Source organism: Rhinichthys klamathensis, unplaced genomic scaffold (assembly GCF_029890125.1).
Source record: "Rhinichthys klamathensis goyatoka isolate OS25496 unplaced genomic scaffold, OSU_Roscu_1.1 h1tg000254l_1, whole genome shotgun sequence".
Classification (NCBI taxonomy): domain Eukaryota; kingdom Metazoa; phylum Chordata; class Actinopteri; order Cypriniformes; family Leuciscidae; genus Rhinichthys; species Rhinichthys klamathensis.
Genome location: NW_026606776.1, coordinates 1,959,142 through 1,984,344, shown reverse-complemented (window position 1 = coordinate 1,984,344; position 25,203 = coordinate 1,959,142). Strand labels below are relative to the sequence as shown.

Genomic DNA, 25,203 nt, shown 5'->3' with positions numbered 1-25,203 from the left:
AGTAATCTTGTTTGACTTTGAACTACATCCGGCTTTTCCTTGGCTTGACGGGTTCTGTAGTTTTATATATAGGCCTATAATAAATATATGTTGTTATCTATGACCATACAACCATAATCTATTGTTGACCTCATATAGTCACCCTGTAAATGTCAATTAAAGGGAAAGTACACTCAAAAATGAAATTCTGTCATATAGGGCTACTCGGTCTCAAGTTGTTCCATCCAAACCTGAATGAATTTCTTTCTTCTGTTGAATACTAAAGAAGATATTTTGAAGAATGTAACCAAGCAGTTGATGGGGCCCCATTAACTTCCATAGTATTTTTCCCCCAAGATGGGGGAAATGTTTGGTTCAACATTTTGTTTCAATGTGTTTTGATATGCTCTTTTTCAATGTATATGTGTAATATGTATAATAAATTTCAATGTATAATAATCCCAAATACTTAAACTATGCTTATTTGTAAACATAGCAAGTCATGAAACTGAAGTTGTGATCGTATTTTTTTCCCTTTTATGACATATCCAAGTGAAATGGCTTCAGGAACCAGTACAAATGTAATTTAGAATAGATCAGTGGTTGTTAAATAAACAGCCCAATGTAATATACATATTTAAAACTTAGAAACATGAACATACAGTTTATTGATAAAGTAAAATCAATTAATTGCAGTGCAAAGAACAAGAGGTCAAATACAAATATTATACATATAAATAACATTATTTATTACACTATTTTACATTATTGATATAATCTTTAAAACATGGCACTTTCCACAAATAAGTGTACCTTTGCTGAACCAAAATATCATTTAAAACTGACATGATTTTAGACAGTTTTTTTTATGCAGATGAGGTAGTTTTCGGGAAGTACCAAACTCCAGATTCCACCTCCTGCCAGCTTGATTGACTTCTCTGACATTAAAAGGTTTCCCATGAAAGTGTCATAGAAAAATATTCAATCCTATCAAAATATGCAAAAGCTGAACAACCGTTTGTGCCCTCAGTGGATCCTCAGCTTGAAGACTTTGGAAAGAGGTGTTTTGGCACTGGAGTACATCAGGTATGAACCCTCTGCTGAGGTAAAGAACTCCCAGTCACTGCATCCTATAGTAGGTAACCGATGGACAGGGACAAAACCCTCATATCCCTGCCATCTGTCAGAGATAAAAACAATAAAATTCAAAAATCTTCATTTATTGCAATAGTCTTTATACACTGTTAACAATTATTGTTCCAAAAAAGTGTGTTTTGCAGCAATGCCACCAAAGAAACTTTTTTTGTTCCCCAAAATAACTTTCAGTAAACAGTTCTTAAAATAGATTTTAAAAATCTTAAAGGAACACTCCGACTTTTTGGGACTTTAGCCTATACACCTTATCCCCCAGAGTTAGATAAAATTCTACTTGGGCGAAGTGATAACCGCAGCACCTGAGACGCGCCGTGGTGAGGAGCAGAGAACGCATTTCAGGTGCTGCGGTTATCACTCCGCCCAAGTAGCAGTGCTTCGCCTTCAGAAAATATAGTTCCCAGTATTTATACGGTTAAAATATGTCTGTGTCTCATGTGACTTTGTTTTTTGTACACTCTGTGACTATACAAATCACAACATGTAAATAGGAAAATGTTTGCGTTATTTTGTCACTTATTTGGATTAGTATGCTAGCTGCAACCATTTACATCCATGCTGCGTCCCAATTCGCATACTATCCGTCCTAAATAGTATTCGAAAATAGAATTAGTACGTCCCAAATCGTAGTATGTTGAAATGAGTGTCCCAAAGAGACCCGGATGGTCTACTATATCCGGTCAGAATCCGAAGTGCAGATCGATGCGCACTCTAACGGCTGATATATTCTCCACAACCCATCGCGCGTTGGACGAGGATTCGGTTAGAACTACAAACACGAATGAAAAGTGTTCAAAAACTACAGACATGGAGGACGCGCGAGTCCGACGGTTATGTAGAGAGGTTTAGATAAAGGGGTTTGAGTGATTAATTATCAGTATCTAACCTGACGAAAATGTATTTATTCAATGTTGTCCACATTATATTGCACCTGCAGCAGCAGTGAACTTTTGCAAAGATACGTTTAGCCATTAACTTTTAAACGCATTATTATATTCAAATTCCAAACACATGAGGAGAGTCTCCGCATGAAAGACCCATGACTGGCAGATGAACGTGCGACAACAATTCCTCTCCGAAATGGTAAGAAGTTATATTAGATTGAATGGAGGATTTAAACTGTGACGAGATGATTGACAGGGCAGTTTACGGTGATAGGATGCACCATAGACAGTATAAGAAGGGATGCACGCGACAGATCTGTCCGTTAAAGATGACGAAGTAGCTGCTAGTATGTCCCAAAGCTTGCCTACTCTTTTGCTACACAACTCAAAAGTATGTACTTTTTCTTCACAAAAAGAGTACATACTTTTAGGGCGTAGTATAAGTAGGCGAATTGGGACGCAGCACCAGTCTTTGTGCTAAGGTAGGCTAGCGGTGAGTGCGTCAAACAGACTTATAGCACGCACGGAGATGAAAAAGGTATGTATGGACGTAACTCTGGGGGATAAGGTGAATAGGCTAAAGTCCCAAAAAGTCGGAGTGTTCCTTTAAGAATTTTTTTCCAATATAAAGAACCTTTTGTGGAATGGAAATGTTCCATGGATGTTTAAGGTATAGTTTACCCAGAAATGAAAACTCTATCATCAATTACTCCCCCTCATGTCGTTCCTAACCAGCAAGACTTTCGTTCATCTTCGGAACACAAATATCTTTTTGATGAAATATGAGAGCTTTCTGTCCTTCCATTAACTGTTACGCAACTACCATTTTGACGCTTCAAAAAGTTCATTAAGAGATCGTAAAACTAATCCATATGAATCGTGCTGTTTAGTCCACACTTTCTGAGGAGACATGATGAACAGATTGAATTTAAGACTTTTATTCATGTTTTACGCTCTCTTTCAAAAATATCTTCATTTGTGTTCCGAAGATGAACGAAAGTCTTGCCGGTTTGGAACGACCTGAGGGTGAGAAAATTATTAGCATTTTCATTTATGGGTGAACTATCCCTAAAGGTTCTATGGAACCATACATGTCACTAAAGAACCTTTTATTTTTAAGATTAATCCTTAATCACTTAACCTAAGTGAAATTTGTAGGCTTACTTGGGGTTTTAACAAGTTGGGTCTTAACTTTTACATTTATAGGAAGGAAGGAAGAAATTGAAAGGTAAGATATTTAACCGCAATGCCAATGTCTGATATTGATCTTATAACATGTGTATGATGTTTATGTTTGAAATAATTACCTGTATATAACACTGTTCAAAGAGTAAGACGATCCATCGTAAGAGTTGGCTACAACTAAAAAGTGCTCATCTCCAAGCGAAAAGAATTCCCAGTCCACCGCACTGCCATACAGGAGGAAATAAAGAATTATTTAGTGAATTATGATTGACTCTCAACCCCCAAAAATATTTTATAGTGTAGGCTTTACCTGTATGTTACAATGTCTTGGAACTTGAGGAACATCTTGGTTGTCATATCAAGTTCATATATAGTTGAGTTGATGGTATAGCGGCTTGGTCCTCTCTCACACAGCATGTGTCCATTAGCAACAGCGAGGAAGACTCTGTTTCCAATCTGAAACATTTCCCAGTCTGTAGCCCCAAATGTCTAGAGAAATTAAAGATATATGTTCAAAAGGATAGATTGGGCTTGGTAGTAATAATAATAAGGGTAACACTTTACAATGAGGTCCCACCAGGGTACGTACTGTACATGTTTTTCCATTGTGTTTTTCGGTTATCAATCCCTGTTCACACGGATCCACGAAAACGATTAAAAGCGCTGTATTATGATGCCAGGCCAGTAGTTGGCGATGTCACTTTGTAAAGAAAAACTACGCGCCTATAGACTGAACACATAATACGCATGCGCATGACATCACTGTTTTAAAAAATGTGTGTTTTTGTAGTTTACACGGAGACAATAAAAGTATCGGTTTCAAAAACGTGCACTTTGAAACCCGTTTTTGTTTTCAGGTCCCCAAAACGCTGTAGTTGTTTAAATGAATGGCCAAAACGCATTAAAAGTTTTCTGTTTTCAGTTGAAAGGGTGTCGTCTAAACAGCCCCTATATAATGCATCAACCAACATTAAGTAACAATGAACAATTCATTTGTTACAGTATTTATTAATCTTTGTTAAAGTTAGTTTAATAAAAATGCAACTGTTCATTGTTAGTTCATGTTAGCTCTTAATCTGTATCTAAAATAAACTTTTGATTTGAACAATGTATTAGTACATTTTGATGTTAATGTAGCTACTAATTAGTTAATGTTAACTAATTTGAACAAATGGAACCTTATTGTAAAGTGTTACCAAAAAAAGTTTTCCAAAGCACTCAGGCTGATATGGCTTTTATTGTTGTCTCTCAAAAACATATGTTAAAGTAAAAGGCTGCCTACGCTATTTCTTATATCAAGTCGAGGTTAAACCTCCAAACGAATATAGATGCAGTCATGCAGAAGTATTTTCACAAACTGATGCAAAAACTTAACTGTATTCTTCATAAGTTAAAACCATTTTTGGGAAACACGGTCCTGCTGAATTGACACTGACTGCATCGATAACTTCACGAGATCCATATCACATTTATGACTTTGATTTTGTTATGGTAAGATCTCAAGAATTTAATTATAGTGTAACATCATCTAAACGCTTGATATTAACAAAAAAACTCTTCTTGTTCTTTATTCCCCTGTAAAACACATCTGCACACAGGGAAATTCCCATCTGAAACGGCTGACAACATCACAAGCGGTGAGTCTGCCTCGTTAAGTCTGTTGACATGTACATTGGATCAGTGATTTAGAGCGAATTCAACAGTGATTGAAAATGTTTAACACTTTTATAGTTTCGTATGAAAGCAGCCGGTACTTTTTCATCTGACTTCCGATTGCAAATTTTGGGTCTTTTTTTTTTTTTTTTTGTAAAGGGTGTTTTCCGAGATGCTATTTTTCATAAAAAGTGGATGGTGATTTTATATTATCAAGCTCCAATTGGACTACTTTTATTCATTTTTAAAGCTTGGTAGATTTGATATTTTGGAGCTTTCCCATTCACTTCCGTTGTATGGAAAAAGAGTGGCTCCTCCAACATAGTGCCTAAGCTCTTCTGTTGGGTTTCATGGAAGAAAGGAAATAATATGGGACTATTATATATAATAATGACCCAAGACTGAGTAAATGACAAAATTGTTGGGTCAGCTGTTCAGAAATCACCTTACCAATCCCAATAACCAAACAGACTTTTTATATAGCTCATGTTTGCATCTCATCTCAAAGTCTTTTTTCTAATCATTATATGTTTAGTAAAATAAATTGCAGTGATGAATGAAAGTTTGTGACAACAAGATTTCAAGCAGTAAATCTCTTCGAGGGTCTTTTACGGCGGTTAAAGCTTTAGTTCCCCCTATACTTAAACAACCCCAGCGATACCACAGATGCCCCGAGGACATTCAGTGAGAACAGGTGTCAGGTAAATGTAAAATAACATGCTGCAGCTGGGAAACACCTACATGAGTCCTTCATTCAACTTTTTTTTTCATTTGTGTCATGATTTTCCACTTCATTTACCCGTACTATTTTTCTTAATGTGTAACTCAGGATACAAATGTACCCACAAGTGTTTCCACTCAAAAGTAAACCACTTCTAAGTTTCAGAATGATCCAATTGATTTGATCCAAGCCATCAGCAATCAGGGCCTTACGTCCATCACAGACATTTTGAAATGATGCTGTATGCTTCCTAAACTCACTCTTATAGTCTGAAAGAGCTGAAAGGCTCCACCAAGCCAGATATAGATTGATGAATCTGTTTGGGTGGAGATGCCATCAAATGCATTGGCCACTGCTAGGAAGTGGTAGGGCCCTACGGTGAAAAACTCCCAGTCATATGCTCCTGATGTCGAGATGGTCTGGTTCACCTCAAACGTCTTGGTGCCTGGGTTCCACTTATAAACGACACTGTTAATGTTGTGATTCCCGTTATCTAATAGGGATGACAGGTACATAATATAGGGGGTTAAGATAAAAGATAAAACTATTCTCACAACTGTCAGCTATTTTAAGAGCAGTAACTGTAACAAAATGAAATGCTGAAACCATTTACTGAACTGAATGGCATGATGATGGGCATTCATTTTCATTTGTGGGTTAACTTTTCTGGCTTGGGGTGAATTTAGCAGTATTTTAGGACAAAAGTTTGGATTAATTATGATTTTTAATGTTTTCTTGGCTGCATTTATTTGATTAAAAAAAACAGTAATATTGTGAAATATTATTACAATTTAAAATAACGGTTTTCTATTTGGATATATTTTAAAATGTACTTTATTCCTGTGAAAGTAACGAAAGTTTTCAGCATCATTACTCCAGTCTTCAGTGTCACATGATCCTTCAGAAATCATTCTAATGTGCTAATTTTCTGCTCAAGAAACATTTCTTATTATTATCACTGTTGAAAACAGTTGTGCGGCTTCATATCTTTGTGGAAACCGTGATACTCTGTAATTCAAAACTTTGATGTAATATGATTACAAAAAAGAAAGAAATTAATGAATACTTTTATTCAGCAAGGATGCAATAATCGATTGAAAATACATTTACAATGTTACAAAAGATTTCTATATATCAAATAAATGCTGTTCTTTTGAACTTTCTATTCATCAAAGATTCCTGAAAAAACTGTATCACGGTTTTCACAAAATATTAATTTTGATAATGAGCACCAATAATTGAGCATCAAATATTAGAATGATTTCTGAAGGATCACGTGACACTGAAGACTGGAGTAATGATGCCTTGCCATCACAGGAATTTATAGAAAGTTATTTTAAATTGTACAATCATTTCATAATATTACTGTTTTACAGTATTTTGGATCAAATAAAAGCCTTGGTCAGCATGTACAAGTCTATTGATGATAATAATCTCTTGATTTAGCCCCACCACACCATTATAGGACCAACCTGTTCGGTGATTGGCCACAGCCAAAAAAGCTTCATTATTAATATGGAAGGCTTCCCAGTCACGAGCGCTGTGCGTCTCCAGGGTCTGATATCTCAAAAACTTCAGCCTCTTATTACTCCACCTATAGATCACAGACAGCTCTTGCTTTCCGTCCGCTGGGCCCACGGAGTTCGAGACCGCCAAGAACATCTGGCACACATACAACACACACAGTGATAAATGAGCTTGATATAGACAAACAGAGATAAAGTTACACTGATCAGTCAGTCTGTCATTTGGCTATCACGATTCCAGCTCGCTAAATTTAGAACAGTGTGAAGATCAGGTGGTAGATATATACTGTATCATATTAGTATGAGTCATAATTTCACTCAGGCGAAGAGTTTAGTGATGATTTAACTGATACAAATACAGGCTCCATGATTTACAGTAATGATAATGATAGTTGTAAGGAGCTGCAGGTTTCAACAAAGACCTTTTATTACTTCCTATTCTCTATAATTCAAGATCTGTGTGATATAATGAAGACTAAACAACGACACTGCAGACAGACAGATGTGTATAAATGATTCATTCAGGGAAGGGAAAGATCATCAGACAAAATTAATTTCTGTGATTGACTACACTAGTGATTTAAAGTTATTGCGTATGTTTGTACTGAGTGTAAGGAACACCACATCAAAACACATCTGTCTCCTGAAGTGCAGTGTAAAGTCTGTCCTCTGTGGAATGAGTGGAAAATATTCAAATCACACTTACCGTACTGAACCCAGTCTACTGTATCTCTGAATGAAGCGTCTCACCTCTCACCTGCCCCCCCTTAACATTTCACCTCAGGCTTTTTCTGCCAGTAATTCTTTCCTAATGAAGTGTCAATCACTGCTCTCTACAGCTGCACTGTACAACCGTTGCCTGTTTATAGGTGCAGTACGCAATTTCTGAGAAACGAATTGTAATGAAAATATGAATTGTCCATTTTGATTTCATGGTGACTTTAAGATGTGTAAGCTTAATATTCAAATTAATTAGATTAGATTTTAAAATCAAAGTGTCTATTTTTAAAATCGACTATTATAGTATATTTTTAAAATAAAAATACTCTCCTTGACACAGTGATACAATTTCCTGTTTTGTTGTTGGTTAAACGTTACTGTATTTTTATTTGGTTGACCAAGGTTTTCCAAATATTAATATTTGATATAAATGATTTATCAGACTCAGTGCACATCCTTATTATTATTTTTTAATTCATGTGTACTTGTAATCTTTAATCAAAACTAAATATTTCCCAAATACTAACTCCATTTAATTAGCAATGCCCAATTTCCTACAATCTAATCAATTCGTGAAGGTCGAAATCAAGTCTCGCCCAACATTTTCTCTCATTCCAAAAGCCGTTTCAATTTTATTGTCACGATTAGCCACGCACTTCCTGGGTTTACTTGGACTACATTTCCCAGCATACACCTCCCTGGACTGATTACACCAAACACCTGCACTGCACTGATTGCACACACCTGCACTTCATTTACACACACATAAAAGCCACTTCCACACACCACTTCTCGGCGAAGTATTGCCCTGCCCCGGCTTACAGTTCCAAGCGGTTATCTCTGTGTCTGCTGATCTGATATCGTACCTAGGACTGTGTACCTCGTTCTCTGCCTGTCTTGACCCGGATTGCTCTTTGGACTTTGCCTTTTGCTGCCTGCCCTGACCTTTGCCTGTGACCTCGTCTTGCTCTTTGCTCCCTCCGTTGATCCTTTCTGCTGTTGATTTACCCTGCCTGTTGACCATTCTCAATAAAGCTGCAATTGGATTCCTCTGCGTCTGCGCCATCATTACATGTATATACGTCACAATAGGGAAGAAAATTGGATTTTGCAACTTCCGTTTCATGCCGACTTTAATCATTTCAATGTGTCTGGAAAATAGACTTTTTATTTGATACTTGTGGCACTTGAAAGTTCTAGCCTTTCACAACATTATTATCGGTGTGGGGGGTAACGCATTACAAGTAATGCAAGTGAAGTTACATAATCAGATTACTTTTAGAAGTAACTAGTAAAGCATTACTTTTAAATTGCTAAGTTACTTTTTCAAATAAGTAACGTAAGTTACTTTGTTTTCCCATTTAGTGACTGATAGCTCTCCTGTCTCCATATTCAGAGAAATCGGGAGTAAGTACAGAGGCATGTACAGAGGCATTGTGCGCTGTGTGAACATGATTTTTCTAGACTTGAAGCAGGCATTTACTCATCTCACTTACACAAAATCAGATTCAGTATTACTCAAAATGAATACAGTGAAAAACATTGCAATAATTAAATGTGTTAAATAATACAAATATACTTTTTTAATCTCAGTTTATTAACCAATGTCTTTGTTGCTGACCTTCGATGATCCAAATCAACCATACTAATAAGCAAAAATGACTGAAGAGTGTTGAACTTTCTTCTCTTGCATCCTATTCTTCAGAATGGCTGCACAGCTGAGAGGTTTGTCTGAGCTGCGCCCTCTACTGTACAGGCATTAATTTTTTATTTACTTCAGTCTGAGATTTGTTTATTTAAAGTCCTCATGAATTCAAAATTGACCATACTTACTTTGTTTGCCAAAATTGATCGTTTTGTGGTGAACAATTCATCCATGCAAGTCAATCCACACAAAAAAAAATTTGGGCTTCGAAATCTTTAATCAAAATCTGAAATTTCCCCTCCCCTCTGCATTGGAGGACCTTCCCTGATGACGTAGGTTTGACGGTTTGGGTGTCTGCTTAACATCCGTAACCACGCCCCTCCAACTGACAGTAGACAGGCTGAATGAAATCACCAATTAGGTGCTAGTTGGAAAAAAGCCACGCCCACTATTTTGCCTCATTTAGTATTCCGTTTCTCTCAGAAATACGTCACAACACTGGAGAAAAGTCGTTTGCAACTTCCGGTTCACGGGGACTTTAACGTTTTACATTTACCAAAAAAAGAACTTTTATTTGTTATTAAAGGGGTCATATAATGGTACATGCAACTTTTGCAAGTTGATTGTACTGAAATGTGTGTTGGCAGTGCCTGTACACAGCCATCATAAAATGATAAAAATCCATCCAGTGTTTTTGTTTTAATCTCCTTATATGTTTTCCCCTGCCTCAAATTGAGCAGTTCGATTTTGTGACGTCACACGCTCGGAAGCCCCTCCCACGATTGTTGATTGACAGCATCGTTTCAACACAGACCCGCCCTCGCTCGTGAGAGCTGTCAATCATAGTCTGCGCGGATCGCCGCGGTCATTGTTGATATGCTGGAGCACTGTCTATGAGCAGAATGGCGTCTAAGCGATTGTGGTGTTCTGTTCTTGGGTGTAATAACGAACACAGCAGTCATTTTAATGTTCCTAAATCCGTACCGATGAAGACGCAGTGGCTGAGTTTGTTTTCGAAGGGAATATTCCCCACGAGCAACGTCAATGCTTTCATGTTTGCGCGAATCATTTCACACACCAGACTGCTTTATAAACGAGGGTCAGTATGAGCTGGTTTTGCTAAGAAGCTGCTCATGAAAAAAGGATCGGTACCAGCTATTGGTGTTCCTGCTGAACCTCTAGAACAACTGAAGTGAGTGTAACGTTTTATTAAACTTTATATTAATATTTATATTAATCTTTGCAAATCGCTAGCTGCACGCTTCACAATGAATGCGTCTAAGGTTTACACTCAGGGTACATTACGGCATGTTTTCTATGTATGATGTTCTCAATATAATTCATAATCCCACGTTTATACTGAACAACGCGTTATGGTTATTGTGTTACAAACGGTGTACACACAGAACAGAGGGGCGGGGTGAGCAAAGCGCATTATCATTTAAAGTCATATGCACTGAAACGGCGTGCTGAAAACAGAGCTGTTTTTGACCAAGTAAAATAAGTGTTTTCTTACCATACTAATGAGAATTTTTAATTAAAGTATATTACAAACTTTTAATTTAGACCCTAAAGAATCATACTAGCTTGTACAAAAATGGCATTATATGACCCCTTTAAAAATGAAAAAAGCAAGCCCAGCCCAGGTGAGAAAAAAAGTAATGTTACCTATCACTTTCCATTAAAAGTAACTAACACAATTAGTTACTTTTTAGGGAGTAAAGCAATATTGTAATGCATTACTTTTAATGCATTTACTTTCCCCAACAATGATTATTATCTTTTCTCACCTTCCTCCCTATCGTGAATTGCTTCCATGCCTGGGCTTTGAAGGTGCTGAGGTTCTGGTAAAGCTGGAAGTGGCCATGGGTCCAGCGGTAGATGGCAGAGCCTGGTTTGGTGGCCCGATGAGCCATAGCAGCAAACATCCCAACAGAGGGAATCTGGAAAAGCTCGATGTCCTGTGTCTCTGAGGTGGTGTAGAGGTCCTGGTGATCATCTACATAGTCTAGTCTGCCTTTATCTGTAAATTGAACAGTGTTAAAAACAATTACTGAGGCAAAAAAAAAAAAAAAAAGAACCGTACCAGGGTTTTGGTCATGGTGATCATGATGTACCATGGTATTACCTTCTGATGCCATCTCTAATGCAACAGTACTTTTTCATAAAGGAACTGATCGATTATGCTTATTGTTATGAATAATACTAGGTTCTGGAATTTATATAAATATTGCATTTTAATTGTAAATATGACATGATTTTGTAAATTAAAATGGCAAACTGTGGCTGCTTGATTATTTAAATCATCGCAAAAATATAAACTGTATTAATCCACAGCTCTATATATAGGCCTACCGTATAAAGTGGATGTATATTATATCCAACTTTATTCACATACATACAGCACACACAAATATATGATGTAGCAAATCTCAACAGCTTGATTTTTTTATTTTCATAGCTAAATGTAAACTATATTAACGGTCGGCTTTATGTTAGTATGTCCAACTTTATTCAAATACGTACCGTATATCATGTAGGGCGATACATACTTTTAGCATATCTCAATTGCTTGTATTATCACAAAATGTAAACTATATTATCGCCCAGCTTTAATCTACTATAAGGCATTAAGATAGTATAAACATTTACATTACAAGGTTCTCTTTAAAGCTGTTTATTGTGAAAAGTGAGATATAAATAAATTTGACTTGACTTGTTAGGTCATAATCTTAAAGTTCAAATAAAATATTTTGTAAGTCCATTATTCCCGTCTTCCTACCTTGCAGCATAGAGTGCCAGTATGCACCATCACATAGGAAGAGGCCCCTTTTAAGAGTGTCAAACCAGAGTTGTCCCTGCTCTGCCGCAGTGCATGCTGGTTTAGACCCCAGAGTCACACGGACCTCCGTCTCTGTTCATTGACGTGAGAATGCAAAAGTTCAAGTACACATACTGTACAAATATGCTTAAAGTAATATTTCTTTTTGAATTACATTAAAATATATTGTATTTGATTAAATCTGTGATAACTGGATTTGTACAATACATACGTTTTTGATGTGTTAATGAAATTGGATGATTATTTGTAATGTATCTACTTTATCAAAAGAATATGGATATGAAACAATAAACAAAATCTCTGCTATGTCATCACAGACGTAAAGTGCAAAACAATATGTCTCAGACTGTGAGGTTGTAAAAGTATTAACCAAGGTGTGTATTCTAGATCAAAGTTGCCATTAGCTCATTTAAATTGTCAATACAAATGATATAAACACAGTATTGTTTGCCCGAGATGTGTGCCAGCGTAAACCCCCTCATCACCAGCACACACTCAATCACTGACAGCTCTCACTGCGAGCGGCATAACCTCTGTTTTCCTTTTCAGAGCGAAACAAGTGTCAGATGTTTAGTTTGGGATGATAACTCAATCTGACCATGGGCGATATGTCATCAGTGCCGTCTTTAGCACCATAGATCTGTTCTTTTCATCAAAATGTTGTACATGGCTCCAGTCATGATAAAATAATTTTTTTGTAATGGTTCATTGTAACTCTGTGTTAACATTGGCTATATTGATATGATGTTTAACCAGCCTATTTTCCATTAAGCATCTCAGTTTTAACTCTTATCAAGTCCTTAATCATATTTCTTCCGTGAAACACAGATATCCTTGTTTTATACAATATATTAGATATTCTTTTCAATAATAACATTTAATAAAAACTAGGAACTGGGGATGTCAAGCTTCAAAAAAGTAGTTAAAGGATTTGTTAACTTCAAAATGAAAATTATGTCATCATTTACTCATCCTCAAGTTGTTTCAAACCTGTATGAATGCTGCTGAACACAAAAGAAGATATTTTGAAGAATGTCGGTTGCCAGTTGATGGACCCCATTGACCTTCACAGTATAGGAAAAAAAAATACTATGGATGACAATGGGGTCCATCAACTGTTTGGTTACCAACATTCTTCAAAATATCTTCTTTTGTGTTCAGAAGAAGAAATTCATACAGGTTTGGAACAACTTGAGGGTAAATAAATGAACTATTCCTTTAAGCATACTTTAGATAAGTCACTCTTCTGTGATAGCGACCTTTACAATTGTTTACAATTGCTCCTTTTGCAGTCATATGGGTTTGGAATTAAAAAAAAAAATGTATTCAACCTTAAAATCATTTGAATTTAAACATTTAGTTTTACCATATGGAGGGAGCAGGACATCATTCATGTGGGATTTCACTGGCAAGTTTGACAGAATTGTAGGGACAGAAAGCTCAACCAGTGACGGATTGGAGGAGGGGCAAACACGTGACGTCGCGTCCGATCCAGGTAAAAGGACGAGCTGGCGCAGTAAACCCTTAAGAAAGTAGACAGATCATCCTCTGACCAACAGGTATGTTTGTGTGTATGCTAATATATTTGACATTTTAAGCAATAATAATTAGCAATATGAGAATACAAAGCTCACAGTGAACAGGCCTTTCCATTTCCTTCGACTTCCAATGTGGAACCTGGAGCCGTCGGTGCTGAGATCAGAGGGAAATGGCTGTTTATGGACCCTGGAACCCATCAGTGGAAGTACATTACTCACAGGACTCAACTTTGAACTGCAACATTATGTTTTGTTTCTGAATCTCTTCTATTTTATGGTTAGAAAAATCCCACCCCTAGAAATAACAAATGTCAGGCGCTTTAATGTTCTAAATGCCACCCATACACTTTATTTGCAGCTAATTGCTCAAGAATTCATTGCAATAATATGTGTACATTCTGGACAAGAAATCGTATTTTTATCGTATAAATTGTCCATTTTTTTACTTTGAGGTCATCTAAATGCTTAAATCTTGTAGTGAATACCTAAAAGGTAATAGGGTCTTTCTACTGCCGTTACAGACTCACAGTTCCAGTGGGATGCCGCAGTCCAGGGTGAGGGTGGCATGGTGGCCACTGATAGCTAATACCATGCTGTGCCAGTGGTTGTCCGCCAGGCGGATTCTTTTAAAGCTGAGGCGCTCCATCCCCATTGAGCCCCGATAGATGAGATGGACTTTGTCTTTAGAGAAACGCAGGCCGAGCAGGAGTTGATCGGCATCTTCCTTCACCACAGCAAACAAGTACTCATTCTTCTGAAGGATAGCGTGAGTCCAGAGATAAAGTAAGGACAGTCAGGTTTAGGTTGTCATTCATTTGGGTCAATTTCATATCATAACCATTATTTACCCTCTTTCTGACCCTTGTAGGCCAAAACCTAGAAACAAGCATTTTAGCCAATTGGTTTTTTGAATGTTTTTTTTGGTTAAATGCCTGAAATAAGGTCTGTGGTTGATACAAGTTAAGATATTTTCACTTCACTTGCTATTTCACTTGCTGAAAAGTGGCTAAGGGTACGTTTACACGACAATGATGTACTAAAACCAGAAAAGCTTTTCCTTTGTGTTTTTCGTGTACAGACGACAACGTTATCAAAATGAACCCCTTTCACGCGGATCAGTGAAAACGATTAAAAACGCTGTATTATGCTGCCAGGCCAGTAGTTGGCGATGTCGCTTTGTAAAGAAACACTACGCGCCTATAGACTGAACGCGTAATACGCATGTGCATAATGTCACCGCTTTCACAAATTCGCATTTTTGTAGTTTACACAGAGACAAAAATTGGTATTGTTTTCAAAAACTTGCACTTTGAAAGCCATTTTCAAAAGTTCAGGTCCCCAATACGATGTCGTCATGTATTATCATGTATCTACTCACTAGTCCGCTTTTACTGTTGTGTTTATAAGCGCTATATCTATAAAATAAAACTACTCTAACTCAAACTACCATATATGGTGAATGTTTTTTAAATAAAGGCTGAAATAGTTGTTGGAAGCTTAATGGTGGTGACATTGAAGTCATGCGACCGTGGTGTAGTCCGTTTGTAGCCTACGTTTAGCTTTTTACTTCTGGCTATTGTATTTAGACTTCAAAAGTCATAAAATTTTGGTTAATTTGTGAAGATTATCATGATGAACAAAACTTGTAAGAATCATAACTTTTTCGGTCTCAAAGCAATAATTTCTGCAATAATCCAAAAGCCAGTGGAAAAATCCTATACTGTTTTTTTGTTGAGGGAACCAGAGTGATACTAACTTCGGGGTTGGCCTATAAAATTACTCTATGACTGAAACACTCTATGATGTTTCAAAAAATTGATTCCTAGTGAATGAACCCCAATATAATACACCAGAGTTTAACAGTGCTCGAACTAAAATTGCTATTCTCAAAGAGGAAATTAGCAATTTCTGAGACTTTCTATAATGATTAAGCTTGACATAAGCATCTCTGGACACAAGCAGTTCTGGCATTAAATGTCTATGTCAGGATAAGGTTACCTTCACTCTGGTTTGAGGCACTTTCAGAGTGGCCACTATGGAGAATTCTGCAGGGAAGTGAGCGCAGTTAATAAAGAGCTGAGAAGATGGAAAGGTGAGTGCCTGCGTAGGTTTGAAGAGCTGGACTCCACGAGCACCTCCCTCCTGCACCATACGGACCCCAGCCAGAGCCTCTCCGTTATGGGGCAGAACCCGAGACAGCAGGTCCACTGGATGGAGATCTGTAGAGGAAGAGGACAAAGATTAAAGACAGAAGTTGAGGAAACAAGTAGAAACAAGTTTTGGTTGATTCGCATGGTCTAGTTAGCCCCTGCTGGTTAATGCTGTAACCCTCTGGGATCATTCAATAGGCAACATTATTTATTTATTTATTTATAAGGACCTTAAAGATGACCTATTATGCCCTTTCACAAAGTCTTAATTTTGTTTATGGGCTCTACTAGAATAGGTTTTCATGCTTGATTGTTCAAAAAACATATATTTTACACTGTTATAGCGCCTCTCGTCCCAGTCTGTCAGTAACGCTCTTTTTAGTTCCTGTATCTATGAAGCCCCTCCTTTCAAAAAGCACAAAGTGCTCTGATTGGTCAGCTGGAACAATGTGTTATGATTGGTCAACAGCTTCAAGTGTGATTCGGTAAACTCACCCCCCTTCGCATAATGGTGAGTTACAGCACACTAATAATGCAACTCAGCCAGGCCATGTTCCCTTTTTTGTGTATACCTTGGGTGGGAATAATTTAAATGAGGAATATTGTAATGAGTACGTTCCCAGAAGAAAACTGTACATTTTAGGGAGTTTGGAAACAGTGCTCTCTGATATAGAGAATAACTCCCTTTGATGTGGACTTGGAGTGGAGTATGCTTTGTAACTTGCTAGTTTTAAGGGTTTGGGTGTGTTCTTGTCATGCCATTCAGATTATCAGTTATGACTCACTGATTTTCCAGGTGATTGGTACAAAAACTTCTACAGTATGGCCAGAAATGAGCTCCATGAGTGAAGATGGGAGCAAGCAGGTTGCATACTTCCAATGTTGTCCACGCCAGCCAAATAACTGTCATTGAGAATAGGAATGCCAATGGATAGATTTCTAATGGATAGGGAATGCTACCTTCTATTAAGTTTGATAATCAGTAAGTGTCCGAAATTGTTCGTTTTGACCAGTATAGTTGTATCATTAAAAACCAGGAAACAAATATCTTTTTGTGAAATGACTTGAAAAGTGTGCTTGTGCTATCTATTATACTTTAAAGTCGACATGAATTGTAAGTTGGGATAGTCTTTTCTTTCCTGTTGTGACGTACCGTATATCTGAGTGAAACGGCTTCTCGTGCAAGACAAAATGTAGGACGGGACTTGATTTTGTCCATGTATGGGGAATTGATTGGATGGTTGTGGTTTGCTATCGCTGTGATCTCATGTGAAAGGATAAGAATAAGAATTGTTCATTTTGGCCTTTTAAGATGCTTTTTGGTCGATCGGATCACAAGTGGACGATGCTAAATATAGTTGTAAACGGGGTCTAACACGATTTGAGCTTGTCCACTTCCAGAGGTAGTTGAAAACGTATTCGACTGGATTGCTTTCGTAGTGCAAACACTCATGTGGTCGACTGCGTTTGAACAGCCACAAAAGACAGTCTCTGTAAGTCTCTGTATGTTTTTCCGTTGTCTCCGGGGGCGTTCATATGTAAATTAAGCATGCTGATTTTGTCCATTAGATCAAAAGATCTGAAAAAATCCATACATTTACCCGCACATAGATCCTCCCCTTGAAGAAATCAGGACAGAAGTGGTTGAAAGTGGACAATAAAGATGGATTGAAACACCAGGTGTAAACGGGAATGTGTCTCCCTCGTCTACTTGTGACCCGATTGCAGTGGTGGACAGTAACGAAGTAAATGTAATTCGTTACTGTACTTAAGTAGCTTTTTTGCGTATCTGTAGCCTACTTTACTCAAGTATTTCAATTTTGGGAGACTTTTACTTTAACTCCACTACATTTCAAAGTCAAATATCTTACTTTTTACTCTACTACATTTTCAAAATCAGTCGTTCCTTTTTATTTATGAGTGGATAAAAACGTAACTGTTGAGCCACCAATCACAGTACAGCGCGCGCGCTTAGTTTTGAACTTGCCTTGGCGGTATCTACTAAGCGCGAACCAGAGCCGTTAAATATGAGAGTTGCGAACATAGATGGTTGTGACAGTGTTCTGGCCGCCGCGTGGTCACGCTATTCGTGTAGCTCTCAATAGTTCCAAACAAATCGCGTTGACAAGGATTTTAAGCGGGACAGAGAGCAGCAGCTATTATTGCAGCAATTATCGGTAAGTATTGACGCATAATGTACATTGCTTATGTTGCCACTAAAATGACTTGCATATAATAGCTTTTTTTTCTGGAGAGTAGCCTAGCAGAAACACTGCATTAATACGTTTTTGTGTTTCATTTTGGAGGGAAATTGGCTGCTCCCATAACATAGAATATATATATATGTAGCCTATGTGTGTGTGTGCTGTGTGAATGTGTGTGTGTGTGTGTGTATGTATATGTGTGTATATATATATATTTAATGGCGTTGTGCAGGTTTATGTGAATGTATCATAACATTAAGATGTTAATAATTATTACCATAGGTGCTGGAGAAAAATATATACAGTAAATACTGTAAATGTTTAATACCTTATGGGAACAGTCCCCTTCCCTCCAAAATTAAACACAAAAAAATAAAATCAATTCAAATATATATACATATATATATATATATATATATATATATATATATATATATATATATATATATATATATATATATATATAAGATTTATATACAGTCTATATATAAATATATATATATCTCAGACTAATTAATGTCATTTCATTAATAGATTGGTGTGCCAAGAGTGACATTAGTCTTCACTTAGACTGAGTTAAGCAAGAGTCTTGTGACAAATTATAATAGGACATTATAGCCATAAAAAAATCAAAGTACTTAAGTACATTTGAAGGCAAATACTTTTGTACTTTCACTCAAGTGAATGTTTAAAGGCAGCACTTCTACTTTTACTTGAGTAATATTTTACCTTGAGTATCTTTACTTTTACTCAAGTACATAGTATGTACTTTGTCCACCACTGCCCGATTGACCAAAACGCATCTTAATACCAGGTGTAAACAGGGTCTTTGATTTTGTGACTTTAAAACAAATAACATTTTGTTTTATACATTGCTATTTAATACAATGAAATCCATACATTTCAATCTGAATACTTGGGGGCCTATGCATTTTTGCATCTGCGGATGGGAATAGCTCTTGATATAGTTCATTAACTAAAGTATGCAAATTGCCTTCCATGCAAAATATACAGAGGTAAGAGGGGCAGACAGAGTATTATACCAGCTCTCCCTGGTTCACAGAATTTACAAAACCCTGAACTTTGATTTACTGTCATTCATACATGGTTTCAAAACTTTTAATTTGGGCTCAAGTAATGTTTTTATTAGCAGCCCAAGTCTATGACTTCATATGCCCTTTGTTTTCCTCAATAGTATACATAGTCTTAATCTAAATATGCAAAGTGACATGAGCATATGCATTTCATGACAGCATACACGAACTTGCAAACTGATACTCTTGGATACTGCATGCTTCTTACTCAATTTTCAAACTACAAGTAAATGTTTAGGAGGGCAGCCGATGCACAAAAATGTTACGCTTCAAATGAGGATACACACTGATGACAGAGATGATATGTTCAGAGACAGAACTGCAGTTCCCTAAACATTCCCAGCATGCTTTGGTTCATCCACATTATTGTGGTATTTACAGCTTCTATTGTAATAACAGACCTTTAGCTGAGCTCATTGCCCTAATTATGGACCATTTAGATGGTGTGCTCTTGACATACAAAAGCAATATTTTAAAATACCACTTAAGGAATTTACTTTGGTAACCTTCTTTTTTTATATTAGCATTTTTTATTTTCTCATTTCTTTTGAGTTGGTATCTAATGTAATTGCCTCCGTGGTATGAAAATTGGGGAATTTAAGCCCGAGGGATGTCGCCGGGATTGGGAAGAGTTTAAATTTTTCCATTGTAGAGACCAAGCTGGCAACGGGGTGGTAACATCCCCAGCTTTGTGAATGCATTTGTGTTACATCTTCACATTTATTTCTTCTATGTGGTGGTCAGCATGACACATGACCATTGTTTTTCAATGTCAGTGAAAACATGCTTGAGATGCAAAATTGCAACGCAATCTCATGGGAATTCCTAATTATTTTACGTTTTGGCGAATTGGTGGCTAATTTGCACTCGCAGTCGTACATTTTTGTATGATCTGCTTTCATCCCAGTGGCAGTTATGTTTAGGGGGGAGGTTAGGGAGGACCTTTATGCTTACTTTTGTCTAAAAATATTCTTCTTTTTTTTTGTTGTACAATTCAAATAAATTGCCACCTCATGAAAAATGTTACATTTTCCTGTGAGATTGGGTTGGACGTGATGTGTGAGAAAAATGAGGGGTTTTTTGCACGTCATTTCCAGTTAAGTTGTAATTTCGTAATTATAGGAAAAGTGTAAAAATATTATGTAATTGGATGTAATTAGATAAATAACATTCAAGCTATGAAGTTAATCAAAGCAAGGGCAAAGGAGTATGAAAATTTTATTTAAAAATAAATCATTCCCATCATTGTTTTCACCACAAATATGCTAGAATTACATGAATGGCATTTGTTGGTTCAGACACATAAAAAATGGCAATAAGAACAGAATTCTTCTATGATGCACACACACACACACAAACACATATATATATATATATAAATATAAAGCAAAAATGCCCATAGTTATACACAATAAACATTCAGATTCAGGATGTAAAGTCTAATTCAAGACCTTTAAAATCTGGACCTGATCTAATCTGAAGAATTTTATTGCAGAGGAAATCACTTTTATCTTGGTGCCTGCTGATAAACAGCTTGTAGCACCAGGACTCAATGAGTTTTCTTAAAGACTAGTTCATGATAAATAAACAACTAGTGCGTTGAAAAAATGTACAGCATGAATCTCACCTGTACAGGGTTTCCATGGCACGACGGTCACACTTTCTGTCAGTGGTAGAAGCAGCAGACACCACTGCAGTGCAAGTAGCCATAATGAAGGCACCAAGTTGTGCTGTCCTTCCATTAGATAGTTGATTTGCTGAGAAAAAAATGTTCTTACAAACTTTTGATTGGCCAAAAAAAAAAAAAGTCAAAATATGAACTTCAGGATGGTCCAAAGTTATCCGCTGGTCAAGATGCCTTTAGGTCCTGTATTCTTTGTTCCCTGAACTGTCCAGAATGGAGTCTGTCCATCATTGTATAATTTTGATTAAAGAATCAGCTCAACACCAATGAACATGAGCTACTTAATAAAGTTGTTTTTAAAAAATTCACAATGTACGAAGAGCAAACACTGGGTATAACTTCTCGATACACTCTAAATGAAAATGCATGTTCTTCCCAAGAAAGTCCTTCATCCACTTAAATGCTAATCATTAACAAGCAGTTTAAAAGAGTCAGAGCTTAAATATTTCTGAAAGTTGTAATCAAAGTCCTGAAAATCCACAAGCTTGTGCCTTTCCCCTCTTGTTCCCTGTTGCTCAGGTGCGTAGAGGCGATCAGAAAGCACCTAATTCACCTGTCACCTGCAGGGTCAGATGAGCATGTTCACAGATCAGAATTACAACTGAGAGCTCAAGGGGCAAAAGTGGTGTATTTAGAGAGACATTCAAATGAAACCAACATGAGAGGAGGGGCTCAGAAGGAGGTACAGAGGCTGAGAGAAAGGCAGACAGAAAGAGAGAGAGATTTCCTGCGGTCCTAATCTCAGCATTTCATTGCTTCATAACCCCCCTTCTCCCTCTCTCTCTTTCTGTTTTCTTCCTCTGGGTGGAGTCCCTCTTGGTGTCCTGATCAGGTTCAGTCTCACTTGGTAATTGTTTTATTTTTTGTTTTTTTGCTGTCCTTTACTGAAATTCTCCTTACCAACATGTGTGTACATTGAAAAAAGCATTCTTAATCTTCATTGTTCAGTTTTTTTAAACAAGATAAATGATTTGAAGTGCAAAGTTAATAAGTCTCAAAGTCCCCCTAGTCAATCATTTTATCACTTAAAACTCATCTTTGATCACCAAAATGACATATTTAAACGTTTTTTCATTGGATTTCTTTTCATGCCTTAAAACAGCTTGAATGTAACTCTAAACCCTTGCTTCATTTAGTATACTAAATAGCGCTTCATGTTCTATGAATATGCAAATTAGCTCCGCCTCCACTCACTCACACCAGTTCCGAGATCCACTTGTAGACGATCACACGTTGATCTGATTGGTTACAAGGTAGTTTGTGACGTCAGAAACACCAGTGATTTCAAACCGTGTTTTTGAGACTGTCTTTGGTTCACTGCAGTTTTAAGGAGAAAATACTCAGCAATGATGTTGACATGACTTTGCACATGGTTTGTCTTAAAGCATTTTAAAAACACCACAAGAAACAACATTAAAAACTTGATTTTCACCATAGGAGGTCTTTAAAGGGATACTCCACCCAAAAATGTAAATTCTGTCATCATTTACTCACCCTCAAGTTGTTGCAAACCTGTATGAGTTTCTTTCTTCTGTTGAACACAAAGGAAGATATTTTGAAGAACGATTGGAACTTTGGCACCATTGACTTCCATAGTATTTTTTTTTTCTACTAGTCAATGGTGCCAAACAACCGTTTGGTTCCAATCGTTCTTCAAAATATCTTCCTTTGTGTTCAGCAGAAGAAAGAAACTCATACAGGTTTGCAACAACTTGAGGGTGAGTAAATGATGACAGAATTTACATTTTTGGGTGGAGTATCCCTTTAAGAGAACATATTTTGAATTAACTGGCAACAATTTGTGATTTGTTTTAAGTTACCTTTTTATTAGATTTATATCTTACTATCTTAAATAGTTTCAGATTTGGGGTGAAGGGATGAGGCGAGGACTCGGAGTCGGAGATAGAGAGAAAATGGGCTTTTATTTCACAATAAAACAAATCAAAAACTACCCCGTGGTGGAAAACAGGCGAATAAGGCAAGACTGGACACGAACGCTAAATAACACACCGAACTGGCACAGGACTAAAAACACGAGGAAGAATAAATAGGGAAGGAAATCAGGAGGGTAACAAGGGAGAGCAGGTGGAGCAAATAAACCAAAAATTAGGTAACAAGAAGGGCAGGGTTAAGACAATAGAAAGGAGAGCACATGGCACATAGAAACAAACATGACAAGCCATTTGCTCACACCAAACATGACAAAAACGAGCAAATGGCTAATGAACACAATCACAAGCCATAAACACGAACGGCATGCTACACAGAACACAACACACACAGAGACAGAAGAGCATATGGCCCAAGCGAACTTGAAACCACACGCTCACACAACGCAGCAACCCAACTACCACTTTGACGCTTCAAAAAGTTAATAATGAGATCGTAAAAATAATCCATATAAATTAAGAGGTTTAGTCCAAAATTTTTGGACGTGGTAGTAGTTGCATAGCTGTCAATTGGAGGGACAGACAGCTCTCAGATTTCATCAAAAAGATCTTCATTTGTGTTCTGAATACGGAAGTCTTACGGGTTTGGAACGACAGGGTGAATAATTAATAACAGAATTTTCATTTTATCCCTTTTAGATGAATGAATTAAAAGTCAAACTTGACTGAGTTCCAAAATTATGGAGCGTTCAAGTCACGTTTTGAACAAACGTGAACTACACCACAACATTGTAATAACAAGTTGGGAAACTCTGGATTTTCTTTGAGTCCCGAATTTCCAAGTTGGGGGCATCAGTAAGAAAAATGGCAGTATGTAAAAAAAAAAAAAATTTTTTTTTTTTTTTTATCCATTTACAATGTTTTACTAATTTGCATGTACAAAATATGATAATATTGTACAAATATAATAGCATATATCACAATCCAGTTTACAGAACCCACATAAATTGAATAACAACCTAAAAAAGGAAAAACACACCTGATGCACATTCATCATTTTCCAGAAGTAGAGTAAGGTTTTATTTTACAATACTTAGAAAAAAAATTATTCTGAGTTTCCCGCTCATAATTATGATATTGTGATGGCATTCATGTGCATTCAACAACACATAAATACGTTATTTCCGACATGACTTGAACGTACCATTAGACCATACGGCAGCAGAAACAGAAAGTCAAAACGTTGCATTTTCTCATAAGAATTGGATTAGTTTTATCATCCACTGTGAAGCAAGTCCAGATTGCTTAAAAAATATTCCACACCTCTGCTCAACAAGCTGCATGATTCGAGGAATCACTCCTGTCCGTGGCTGTTACACCCCAGTGTCGTTTTCCCAGACTTTTTTGTTTTGGATGATTTTCTTTCTCTCTCGGTCTCTCCCTCTTCTGGTACTTTTTGGGATGTACACCCCACTAATGGCTAAATGGTGTGGGTTTGACTAATTAGTGAGTCAGATATTAGGTTACAGTCAACTGCTAGAGTTCTTCAGCACACACATTCTACCCTACACACGACTACATTCATCTTTTAGCAGTAGCATAGATGGTATAGCATAAGAAAACGCTAATAAAAATGCCTGCTTGCGGTCGGGTTTATTCATCCTTGCCTGTAAATATGAGCGAATATGGCATTGCTTGCCTTTGCAATCTATAACAAGCACAACAGACCACTCGAGACAAAACATACATGATCACTCACTAGAATAGCAGGTTTGCTAATAGTTGTTTTGTTTGGTTTGCTAATGAGCTAATCAAAGCAACATCTGAGGCTAAAGACCAGCATGCAGTTCAACTGACCCCAATTCACCTTTGTCGCTTAAAGTCTTTTTCACATCAAAGCCAGCAGAAAAGAAGGAACATTAGAGAGGAGGAACACAGCAATTGAAATTCTTTTGTAAGTAGAACAACAGCCTTTGACAAACAGTTCATGTAATATAGTGGATATTAAAGAGCTGTGCTACTAGTTCATGAACTCTTGACAGAATCCTGCTTTCCTAACCTGCATATTTATAGGAGATAATGAAATTGTAATCCCATTAGGAAAGCGGTCCATAACAGACTTCCAAGACAGTCCTTTATCATAAAATGGTGTTTTGTGTTTCCATACTTCAACTTGCTTCATAGTTTTGATGACTTTATTATTTAAGAAGTGAAAAAAGGGCTTTATATTGTGCAACATATTATACAACATATTGTGAACCATACACAGAATCAAATGACCAAATGACCAGTTGGTTAATGCAGGTCAAGCTTGACGTCAGTCTCCGGTTTGGGTGA

The 25,203-nt window shown here is 36.9% G+C and overlaps 1 protein-coding gene across 1 annotated transcript; it reads right to left on the bottom strand.

Annotated features, from left to right (window-relative positions):
* Nucleotides 1-840: 840 nt before the first annotated feature.
* tspeara (thrombospondin-type laminin G domain and EAR repeats a) lies at nt 841-21,635 on the bottom strand. The gene is made up of 12 exons (XM_056267069.1): nt 20,921-21,635; nt 15,844-16,064; nt 14,373-14,599; nt 13,942-14,032; nt 13,674-13,830; nt 12,248-12,379; nt 11,256-11,488; nt 7,047-7,236; nt 5,835-6,067; nt 3,511-3,689; nt 3,323-3,424; nt 841-1,159 (listed from the first exon to the last, which is right to left on the bottom strand). The coding sequence occupies exons 1-12, from the start codon at nt 21,033-21,035 to the stop codon at nt 1,006-1,008; spliced, it is 2,034 nt and encodes a 677-aa protein (XP_056123044.1). The 5' UTR covers nt 21,036-21,635; the 3' UTR covers nt 841-1,005.
* Between the last annotated feature and the right edge of the window lie 3,568 nt (nt 21,636-25,203).